The following is an 11,816-nucleotide window of genomic DNA, read 5'->3' on the forward strand; positions in this document are numbered from 1 at the left end:
TATGTTACTTTTTAGAACTGATTGCACAAAAGGATGTTGTACACAGAGGAGATTTCTGCGAGTCATAAAGTAACAAGTTTGTGTTAAAGACCCATAGGACTCAACCGAACTTCTAAGAAAATTTAAATTACTTAAATATTGTCAGTTTGTTATTTAGACAGAAAATATGTATAAAGAATAAAAGTAAACTACCGGAGTTAACTGCTATGAACATTCTAGAACATTTTTGTTCTTCTAATGACATCAAAAAGAAGTTAGGTAATTAAATCCAGAACTTGGAATATTTTATAAGCAAAAAGGTGTGTTCAAAAAGTCAAATGTAATGTGAAGGGACTATTCTAGATTAAAAGAAATATATAAATAAATAACCAAATGCAATGTGGACACACTCGCTCGATCTTGGTTGAAAACGAGAGCCATAGGAAATACTTTTAGGACAATTGAAGTAAAATGAAAAATGACTAGGTATTAGTCATTAGAGAATCTGTTAATATTCTTGTTGTGATAAGGGTATTGTGGATATGCTGAAGAATGTGCTAATCGTGAAATGCATATTAAAGTATCTACACTAATAAAAGAGAAACATGCAAATTGACCATACCTCCGCTACCCCCACAAGCCATGTTCACCACCCAATCAGGAGCAAGTATGCAAATTAACCCAACCAAGATGGCTGCGGCCAGAGAGAGAGCAGGAGACTTGGGTTGTCCCCAGCGATGTAGGAAGCCAAGTTTCCTGCCTTGCCCTGCCCTAGCTGGCCCTGGCCTCTGCTCAAGGCTACAAAGTTTCAATTATAGAAGATAAATAAATCCCAGATACCAGAGCCTCTGCTTGAGTAGCCAGGGGGGTGTGAGCAGCCTGCAAACCACCACAGGCCTCTCGCCCAGGCTGCCCCATGCCCCAAGGGAACGCCTACCCTGATCCGGGACACCCTTCAGAGCAAACCAGCCGGCCCTCAGCCATGCACCAGGCATCTGTCCTATCTAATAAAAGTAATATGCATATTGACCATCACTCCAATACACAAGATCAAGATGGCTGCCCCTATGTGGACACAAGGTGGCCACCACAAGATGGCCAGCAGGATTAGGGCAGGGCAGTTGGGAAGGACCAGGCCTGCAAGGGAGAACAGTTGGGGGTGACAGGCCTGCAGGGGAGGAGGGATCCAGGCCTGCAAGGGAGGGCAGTTGGGGGAAACAGGCCTGCAGGGGAGGGCAGTTAGGGACAATCAGGCTGGCAGGGGAGTGGTTAGGGGGTGATCAGGCTGGGAGGCAGGAGTGGTTAGTGGCAATCAGGAAGGCAGGCAGGCGAACAGTTGGGAGCCAGTAGTCCTGGATTAGAGAGGGTACAGTCTGGGCTGAGGGACACACCTCTCCCCTGCCCTATAAGAATTTCATGTACTGGGCCTCTAGTTAGGAATAAAAAGCCACAAAGTGCAATTTGCTTTCAAATGATTCACCAGAAATATTTATACATACACAAAGTAAATATGGCAAAACATTAAGTTTTCAAATCTAGGTGCAGGGCACACATGTTCATTGTATTATTTTAACTGTAAAATTTAAAAAATTACTAGCTTAATGAATTAGGATTACATATTCATACTCACATTTATTGCCTCGAACAGCATAAGCTAGCTTCAGCTCTGGGTAAAATTTGCCCATCTGCTCAATCACTTTTCCCGTTTGAAGGGCAAGTTCATACGTTGGGGAGAGGCACAGACACTGGTAGAAAGAGTGCAGAATGAGAAGTCAAGACAATAGCTTTTTTGCAATAGGGAATTACACCAGGATTTAGTTATTCTTCCAGCTAAGGCTAAAGGAAAGTTTATATAAAGTATACAGTCCAGGGGTCTTCAAACTTTTTAAAGTGGGGGCCAGATCATGGTCCCTCAGAGAGCTGGAGGGCCGGACTATATGAACTACTAATTCCTACTGTAACACCTTGGCTGCGCTCACTGCCCAAAAAACCTGGCGGGCAGGATCAGACTCCCCTGGGGGCTGCATGTGGCCCGCGGGCCGTAGTTTGAAGACCCCTGGTATACACCATTTGATTCTTTAAGCTGCAAAGTCACAAGGTAGAATTCTTAGGGGCCAGAACTCTGGCTGGGTAGACACTTGGAAACGGCTACTGGCCAGTAGAGTACCAAAACCTACAAGTGAGCAAGGATCTGAAATTCAAATTGGAGGTTAGCTTCCTTTTCACTTTCTCAGAAAGTCCTCAACTCTCTAATGGATGAATAATTGTAGATGAAGGAGGTTTTTCCTGTGAGTAAAGGAGCCAAGCCTATCAGCAGTATCCTGGAATTGGCAAACCATGGAAGAGAATAGGATTTTTGTTACTAGATCAACTATGTTGGTTGTACCCAACTTAAGGAGCTCTAGTTTATGTAAAAGGTAATATAAGACATGGCTTTTAACCCATCAAATAGCATTTCCCTTCTAGCTATGCATTAGCAGAAAACCCAAGTTCACTAAGTCCTTACCTGGGGGTATCTGTTTGCAGGTTCTACATGGCTGAGCATGGCCAACACAAAGGCAGCTGTTTTACCAGTACCAGACTGAGACTGGGCAATTAAGTTCTGTGGGCTGCACAAGAAAATAAACTGTTTAGTAAGTTTAAATCTCAAGTATCCTTTCAGTTAGTAAAAATGAATAATGTTTCAAGTTAAAGAAAAGACATCCATCTTGAAATAATGTTACTATTATAATGCAGAACAAAGAACTTTGAGAAAATAAAGACCTAAAATATCTATTTTTAGACAAACGCTTACTAGACAAACCTCAATCCCACCTCAAATCTACTGAAATCAGAATTGGCATTTGAATAAATTCCTATGAGACTCATAGGCTATGAAAGTGTGAGAAGCATTGCACCATTCTGATCCGCTAGAACATTATTTTTTTTAAATATATTTTATTGATTTTACACAGAGAGGAATTGAGAGGGATAGAGTTAGAAATGTTGATGAGAGAGAGACATCGACCAGCTGCCTCTTGCACACCCCCCACTGGGGATGTGCCCACAACCAAGGTACATTCCTTTGACCGGAATCGAACCCGGGACCTTTCAGTCCGCAAGCCGACGCTCTATCCACTGAGCCAAACCAGTTTTGGTGAACATGTTTTTTTTTTACAGTATATTTGACACAATAAACTTTATACTAGTATATCCATATAATAAAATTATGGTGTGTATCAGGGGTGAGGAACCTTTTTTTGCCAAGGGCCATTTGGATACTTATAACATCTTTTGTATAACATATAAAATTATCACCTTAAAAATTAGCCTGCTATATTTGGTTAAACGTTTAACTCACCCCTAATGGCATGGCAGGGCCAGACCAAATGATCTCATAGGCCTCATACGGACATTTCCCACCCTTGGGCTGTATATGAATGATATAAATGTATATTTCCCAACATAGATGATCATATAAATAAAAATTTTAAAGCATATAAAATTTTATATCTATTTAAAAATATTTATACATATGTAAATGTCTGTGCTGGCCAGTGTGACTCAGTTGATTGGAGCATTGTCACATGCACCAAAGGACTGTGTGTTCCATTCCCAGTCAGGGCACATACTCAGGTTGCAGGTTCGATTCCTGGTTGGGATGAATATGGGAGGCAACCAATCAATGTTTCTCACATCAATGTTTTTCCTCCTCTCTCAAAAAAAAGTCCAGTCATCTCTACTCAAAATATTAATAGTATGTGGAGGAGGGAGATTACAAATGATTTTTTCTTATTTTTTTATTGTTTTCTAACTTGTAAAATGAGCATATATTAATAGTGGAGTTGTTTTAAATAAAAGTTTTAAATGGAAACTTAAAAGCGGGATAGGGTTATGTCAGGACACATACGGCTCAGCAAGCATCAAAGGCAATGCATTTTCTTGTATCTTGGATGGACGGTTGAAGCCCATGGCATAAACTCCCTGGAGAAGTTGTGGTTTCCTAGAAAAACAAGGATGCAAGTCAGTCTTGTTGGTTGAGGAAAGAAGCCAAATTTATGGGGAATTTTTTCCTCTTTTTTTACTGGTGTTACCCACAGCTTAGAACTAACAAACTTGAACTGTGCTGAACTGACTCCAATGTGTTAAGTACAGATAACATTTTTATAGATTACCTGGAAATTTTACTAAATAGCTCAAAGCAGCTGCTTTTTAAAAATTAAATTTGTTTAGCTAAAATTTTTCTACTATGATGAAAAATATAACAGGTCCAGTATAGCTATCTAAACACAAAGAGGTGAGTGAGAAAGCAAACAAAACAATACTCACAACCGAAGCTCCTCGAAGGACTTCACTGAGTAGAGGGGGGAGTTTGGATCCCGTTGCAGGACTTCCACTTGGTTTGTGTTATCAACAAGGTTGTTTCTGATAAGTTTATTGAGTAAAGACTGGGCAGCTCTGTCCTCTGTCAGGAAAAAGAGCAAATAATTTTAAAAGTCCATGAAATCTACCATGAGCTTATCTGAATTTAATTGCCATTGGTATTTTAAGTAGTAATATGTGTTTTTAAAAAAATAATTATTTATTGTTGAAAGTATTACATATATCCCCTTATTTCCCCAATTGACTCCCTCCAACACTCCCCCACATCCCTCTTATGCAATAATATTTTGTACTGGGACTTCCCCCCCCCACTTTTTAAAAAAAGAATACTTTATTTTGATTTTTAGAAAGAGAGGAAGGAAGAGGAAACCTGAAACCCAGGCATGTGTCCTGACCTGGAATTAAACTGGCAACCTTTTGATGCGTGGGATGAAGCCCAACCAACTGAGCCACACCGGCCAGGACTGTACTGGAACATCTAGTTCAAGGTATATCATAGTTTTTACTTATAAATATGATTAATTTGTTTTATTAAAGAGAAAGATTGCCGAAGCCGGTTTGGCTCAGTGGTAGAGCGTCGGTCTGCAGACTGAAAGGTCCCAGGTTCGATTCCGGTCAAAGGCATGTACATTGGTTGCTGGCACATCCCCAGTAGGGGGTATGCAAGAGGCAGCTGGTCGATGTTTCTCTCTCATCAACGTTTCTAGCTCTCTATCTCTCTCCTTTCCTCTCTGTAAAATACAAATAAAATATATTTTAAAAAAAAAAAAAGAGAGAAAGATTATGATAGCATCAATTTGGGCCTCATATTCTTCTTCAGAACTCTATTCCTAACAACTGTCCTTCCCTGAGATTATTCCTATCTAGATCCAAATATTTCTCCCCAATTTATGCTTAATATAAACTTAAAACTAGAGGCCCAGCCGAAACCAGTTTGGCTCAATGGTAAGAGCGTTGGTCTGTGGACTGAAGGGTCCCAGGTTCGATTCAGGTCAAGGGCATGTACATTGGTTGTGGGCACACCAGGGCCTTGGCCCTGGCCCTGCCCACTGTGGCTTTGTCCGGAGGAAGGACATCTGGAAGGATGTCCAGTCTAATTAGCATATTATGATTTTATTATTACAGATGATTAACTTAATAAATATAATCACAGCAATGAAAAAAACAAAATTAAAATCTGTATCTTGACAACATATAAGCTGCTTGCATATTGCTAAATGTATTAAAATGTCATTAAGTTTAATTTTATTAGACAATGGTGATGCAACTTAAATGTGTTTGTGTTTTTTTTCCAAAGGCAGTAAAATTTATTTTCTAATGCCTTGTAAAATAATAATCATTCAGGGAATATTTCCTGCTGCTGCTGAAGTTCATCAGTTTTCAAAGTAAAATTTCTGTAAAGTGTAAACAATTAGAATTCCTTCACCAACGTCTATATTAACACTGTGATTCCCATTACAGTAAAGCCAAGTTGGGTGTACAAATGAAGCCTCTTAACAATCCATTCTCTTAGGCTGTAGAATCTTAGTATGTAGCTCTCAGGCTGCGTTACCTTTCTCTTCTTCGTCTGCCTTCTCTGCATTAGCATTGGTCTTGACAACAGCACCTTTATCAGACACAAAGTGGCATTCAAAATCACATCCCATACCCAAAGCTGAGATAATTCAAATTCTACCAGACACTAGAAATGTAAAGGCCTGAAGAGCAAAAAAAAACAATGAGGAAACCAAGCCACAGATAAAAACATTTTATTGTTGCTATACAAATAAAGGTATGAAACACTGTAGCTTATATTTTAATCCTTTGTTCCTCTCACCAGACTTCAAAAACTAATGTTAATTTCCCTCATAGCATCAATATTTATGAAATGATTACAGAATTCATTGATCAGAAATCATCTTGATGCTCAACACTATGCAAATCAAATTTCATCAATATATGAATACAATGCTATTAAGTCTATGTATATGAATTGTTGATTAATAGAATTGTTAATAGAAATTTATACTCAAACACAGTTGTAGTTTTGTGAAAATACACACAAAACAGATTGTAAGTGAATCCTGTAAGGTAAATGCCACAATTTCTTCCTTATAATATTAAGCACATCAACAAAAATTTAATGGAAATCTTAGATTTTGGGTACATGATTTCAGAATAATTATAATAGGTTAACTCTCAGATTGCTCATATTTTGTCTAGTTCGTCTCAAATTGAGGATTATTTTAAAAAATAACAAATAACCTTTGGCAGTAGTCTCATGGTAATAAATTTAATAATGTATAAGCCAATTAGGCATCCTCATGATTATGTTAAACACAATATAAACAAAACAATTCAGTTTATTGATTTCCAAATCTAATGACTGCTAGTATCTGCCAGACAATTATGTCAAAACAAAAATAATAGAATAAATCACATTTGTTTTCCAACTAGCTTTTAGTTACTCACCATTGGCATCTGGTTTGATTTTCTCTTCCTTAAGATGCAAGTTGCTCAACTAAATGAAGAATATAGGGGAGGATGGAAAGTGTCAGGAAGATCAAGTATAAGATTTTAAATCAACAGAGCTTCCCCAGTGTAGCTTGGGAAACATGAGCCACTCTCAAGACCTATTCATTAGGTTGTTCTGCTGGGCTCCTTTTGTAATCCCAATTATAATGCCTACATTTCTAATTACAATCTCTAGAGAAAATGATAATTTATAAGTTTGCTTAATTTTTTTTTCAAAGACTTCTTAATAGAATATCAGTTGAGTTGTCATGTTCTCATATACTATACAGAGGAAATTTAGAGAGATTTTGGAAAATGCATCTGTAAGTAGGAATCAGTTATGTTACAGGATATGTGTGAGCCACAGGACCATAGCATATGATTTGCAGCCTCACTCACATTGAGGTCGCTTTGTGCTGGATGTCTGATATTTTAAACTTGTAACAGCTTGGAGGCTTATTGCATGCTGTGTACTCAAATACACTGCAGACTGAAGTAGAAATAGATAGGAAGGAATAGAGCAAAGAGACATTTCAAAGAAAGAATTATCGGGACTTTGATCAGACACTGCAAATTAGGGATATCCTGGCAGGATCCCCCCCCCCCCCCCCATTAGAATGAAAATACCCTTTAGTTGTCAATCATTCTTCAATAAAGCTGAAAAACAAAATACCTTAAAGCAGGAGGTATTTTTAATTGATTTTTGGATATAGCACAAAGTAGGCGCTATAATCTTAAAATATTAAGTGGTGTCAAAGACAATCTAGTGCGGGTAAAAGTATGAAAATCATAATAAAGGGTATTTCTTAAAGGGTTCTTTATGTCTTGAGGTTCATTTCTGTCTTTCCTCTAAGTGTCAGAAGGGGGAAAGAGGGAGGATTGAAAAAGTTGTTTGTTTTAATGGGTGGTTAGTTAGAAATGGAGGAACTTGTGCTAATGGAAACTGAAAGGGGGGTTTCTGGTGTCTGTCTGCTTTGGTGTAGGGGGGAAGAGGAAACACACTAGAGAGCCTGGCAAGAAAGAAAATTGGCCAAAAAAAAAATTCATCATAAAGCAGTAAAAATCTTCATAAATTCTGAAGAATAGAGAACACACTAATAGTTAATGAAATGAAGGAGTCAGCACAGTACATAATATATAAATAGTGTAGGTATTCAGTTATTTTAGTCTTCACTAAAGTATTTCTCCTTCACATCCTGTCAATGAACTTAGTGTAAGTCCAGCATATTCAGGGCTGTTAAAGAAGAGACAAACTAACTGACTTTTGGCAATATTTAAAGAGTAAGGTTAACAATATTCACACCTAGGATCATAAAGAGCTACTTAAAATAAATGTAAGGGCTGAAGTCTAAATAAGTTAATGAGGTATAAAAGAATTAGAAATGTCCATTACTGCAAAGCATTTAAATATTCAGTGGCAAGAGGACAAACTACTATTTTGTTTATAGATTTTTTTCAAATCAAAGTTAAGAGTAAGTAGTTAAAATAGCTAAAATACACTGTGTAGGGTGAGAAAAATAAAGTACAATGTATTGGGAAAGTTGGTAGCAACAATGTAAATGAAACAAATAGATATTTTAATATAAATGTATCAGAATTCTGGAGAGGTTCCAGCAGAATCTAAAAACATAGCCCTCATTTGACTATAAGGATCTCAAAGCCCATAAGGCAAAAGCAGCAGCACAAGTTTCTATTATCCACTGCAGTGAGTTAACTGAACACTGAAACTTACGTTGAGAGCAGTTAATCCACCACCCGGCTCCCTGTACCTTGGTTGCACGCTCCTCCCTGCCTGGGCCCAGAAAGCAACCAATTGGTGCGTTTCTTTCACACCAATGATTCTCTGTGTCTTTCCCTCTCTCTTGTACTATCCCTAAAAATTAATGGAAAATTATCCTCAGGTGAGGATAAATAAATGATTAAAAAATAAGAAAGATAATAGGATAAAACCCACAATGCTCTAAAAATAGGGTCCCAAGATTCAATTTTGTAAAATTCCAGGTTTTACTGTTATAAGGTTAAGTAAAATGGCTAGTATATATCTGCTGAAATTTATAGGAGCAAATCATATTATATCTGAATGTTCATTGTCACAAGGATGTATTATGTGTTTCTGTTCTGTCTTAAAGATAATTCTATGCCCTAGCTGGTTTGGCTCAGTGGATAGAGCATTGGCCTACAGACTGAAGGGTCCCGGGTTCGATTCCAGTCAAGACTTGTGGGTTTGACCCCCAGTAGTGGGCATGCAGGAGGCAGCTGGTCAATGATTCTCTCTCATCATTGATGTTTCTCTCTGTCTCTCTCCCCTTTCTCCGTACTTCTCTGAAATCAATAAAAATATATTTTTAAAAAGCTAATTCTAACAATGCAAACTCAAGAAAATAAGAAAATGACAAAGCTACCAACTCCTAACAAACTTTTTTAGGCATATTAATAGATTAAGACAATGACAGTATAATCTGACCTAAAAAGTTAGTAAAACATTCAAACTATTTGAAATATATATTTATGTTTGCAATGACTAATATGATTTTTCCCTATGTATATATTATACCTTGAGACATTAATGAAAGTACCAGTATAAAGCCAGCAAAAGGAAGCACAGTAAAATATTTAAAACATTCTTTATTTCAGCTTTTATTACTTTTGTGTATGCTTTATAGTGTACATAATATATTTAGCAAAACAGTACAGTATGCAATATCTAAATATGTATATATTGAGAATGCATGTCCAAAAGTTTCTGACAGAGCCATGTAATATAAAACAAGCTATAGAGCTTATTTACTCAATTAACAGTGCCAGCTAGGCATGAGAAACTCTGACATGAATAAGCTAAGGGCTACAGTAGAGGAAGGGGATGCCATGATGAGAATGGGACTATTAAATGGAACCAGGCATACTGAGTGCTGAGACCTCCACCTTCTCCTCCCACTCCACTGACACTGGTCAGACCTCTACCCTCCAGGCAGGAAATCTGAGGATCCTCTCTGCAAAATCTAGCCTGACAGGAGGAACAGTCTGAGGACACTAAATGGTATAGCCACTTTGGAAAACAGTGTGGCACTTATTAATTTAAAAAATTGGTGGTGGGCCCTAGCTGGTTTGGCTCAATGAATAGAGCATCAGCCTGTGGACTGAAAGGTCCCAGGTTTGATTCCTGTCAGGACACATGCCTGGCTTGCAGGCTCGATCCCCAGTGAGAAGCTTGCAGGAGGCGGCCTATCTCTCTTATCATTGATGTTTCTCTCTCTCCCCCTCTCCCTTCTTCTCTAAAATCAATAAAATATATTTTTTAAAAGGTGGTGGTGGTGGTAACCATTGTTTAAAATTATTTGACTCTGAATTATGTGCATATTACTTATCAGTTATAAAAAATAAGACAAAGTCCTTATTCTCGAGTTCAGAGGGAAAAAAAGTAAAAGAAGTAGGTTCAAAGCAATATGAGAATTTAGAGTGTCTAGGTGATAGAAATTAATTCTACATAGTAACATTTAACTCATATCTTGCTTCCTTGGTGTCAGTCCCAGAACAAAGATAAGCAGATCAGGAGAGGATTTACTGACTGCCAGGCCTACTGAGTGGCTCACTCATTATCACTAAACAAGCTGAGGAAGCACACAGATATGACTAACCCCTGGACCCTAAACACAAAAACATCAGAATCGGGAGATGGAAAATAACACCTACAAAAGTGATTCCAACCCACGGTTTGATGCAATCTATTATCCGGATTCCAGGAAGATAGGCAGGTGGCTGGGCTCTTTATAGATGGGAGCACCCACCTGTGTTTACATAACATGAGAGTGGGTAAACAAAGATAGCTCAGGGTTCTGGCCCCGTCCCCGCCGGCCGGCGTCCTCTCGGGCCCAAACCAACCTAGGGAGTGTTCGTTCCCGTGGAGCTGATCCCCGGCCAAAACTGATTCTGACCCTTTTATGGATGGCGCAAGCCAACTCACCGACTCGGCCGCCGCTTCCTGCTCATCCACCGCCAGGGCCCACGAGTCAGTGGCCATGCTCCCGGGCGCGGGCGGGACGCTGGTGCTAGCGGACTCGCCGGCTGGCACGGCGCGATCGTGGGCTCCCGGGGTCGCGGTGAGCCCGGCTCCCGCCCCACGGAGGGGTAAGTCATTCGCATCGGCGCCGGGACCGGAAGCGGCGCGCCGCAGTGACGTCTAAGTCCGCGTCGGCCCTGGCCCCCTTGGGGCACTCCCTTCTGTCGCCTTCAGACCCCCACCCTCAACCTTGCTTAGCTCACGCTTTCTTTTTTTACTTATTCTTTTTTTAAATATGTTTTTATTTATTTTAGAGAGAGAAGAGACAGGGATTGAAAGATAGAAACATCAATGAGAGAGAAACATTGATTGGCTGCCTCCTGCACACCCCTACAAGGGATGGAGCCTGCTACTGGCACATGTGCCCTAGCCAGGAATGGAACCAATGTCCTCTTGATTCATAGATCGACCCTCAACCACTGAGCCACCTCGGCTGGGCTCACAGCTTCTTATTTAACAACTAGAACAGAACTGAGGTAGTTACCTTAACGAGGCTACACTCTTGTCAATTGCCTCCAACCGAAGAGCAAAACCACATTTCTGCTCAGGATAGTGACATAGAAGCGGCTCATACAGATTGAAGATATTGAAACACAAAACCATTACAAATAGTCACCAGCCAAAACCGGTTTGGCTCAGTGGATAGAGCATCAGCCTGTGGGCTGAAGGTCCCGGGTTCGATTCCGGTCAAGGGCATGTACCTTGGTTGAGAGCACATCCCCAGTAGGGAGTGTGCAAGAGGCAGCTGATCGATGATTCTCTCTCATCGATGTTTCTAACTCTCTATCCCTCTCTCTTCCTCTCTGTAAAAAATCAATAAAAAATATTAAAAACAAAACACAAATAGTCACCTAATACATTCTGGAGTGGGAGAGACTTCCTTTCTGTTATGTACACTTGATCCTCTGAAATTTATTTTCCAAGT

At 39.4% G+C, this 11,816-nt stretch overlaps 1 protein-coding gene across 2 annotated transcripts in view; it reads right to left on the minus strand.

Annotated features, from left to right (window-relative positions):
- Positions 1-10,993, minus strand: part of DDX19B (DEAD-box helicase 19B) — a 39,018-nt gene extending 28,025 nt beyond the window's left edge. The window contains exons 1-7 of one of the 2 annotated variants that reach the window (XM_084906740.1): positions 10,796-10,933; positions 6,793-6,841; positions 5,894-5,947; positions 4,288-4,423; positions 3,869-3,961; positions 2,486-2,588; positions 1,610-1,724 (exon numbers count right to left, since the gene is read on the minus strand). In XM_084906740.1, coding sequence (XP_084762866.1) covers positions 1,610-1,724; positions 2,486-2,588; positions 3,869-3,961; positions 4,288-4,423; positions 5,894-5,947; positions 6,793-6,841; positions 10,796-10,852 — 607 coding nt within the window. In that variant the 5' untranslated portion in view covers positions 10,853-10,933. Of the gene's footprint in view, positions 1-1,609; positions 1,725-2,485; positions 2,589-3,868; positions 3,962-4,287; positions 4,424-5,893; positions 5,948-6,792; positions 6,842-10,795 lie in introns of both variants that reach the window. The other variant, XM_084906741.1, reaches the window with a different exon arrangement.
- Between the last annotated feature and the right edge of the window lie 823 nt (positions 10,994-11,816).

The sequence above is a fragment of the Pipistrellus hanaki genome (genome assembly GCF_964339955.1).
Source record: "Pipistrellus hanaki genome assembly, chromosome: 15".
In the NCBI taxonomy this organism is placed as follows: Eukaryota; Metazoa; Chordata; class Mammalia; order Chiroptera; family Vespertilionidae; genus Pipistrellus; species Pipistrellus hanaki.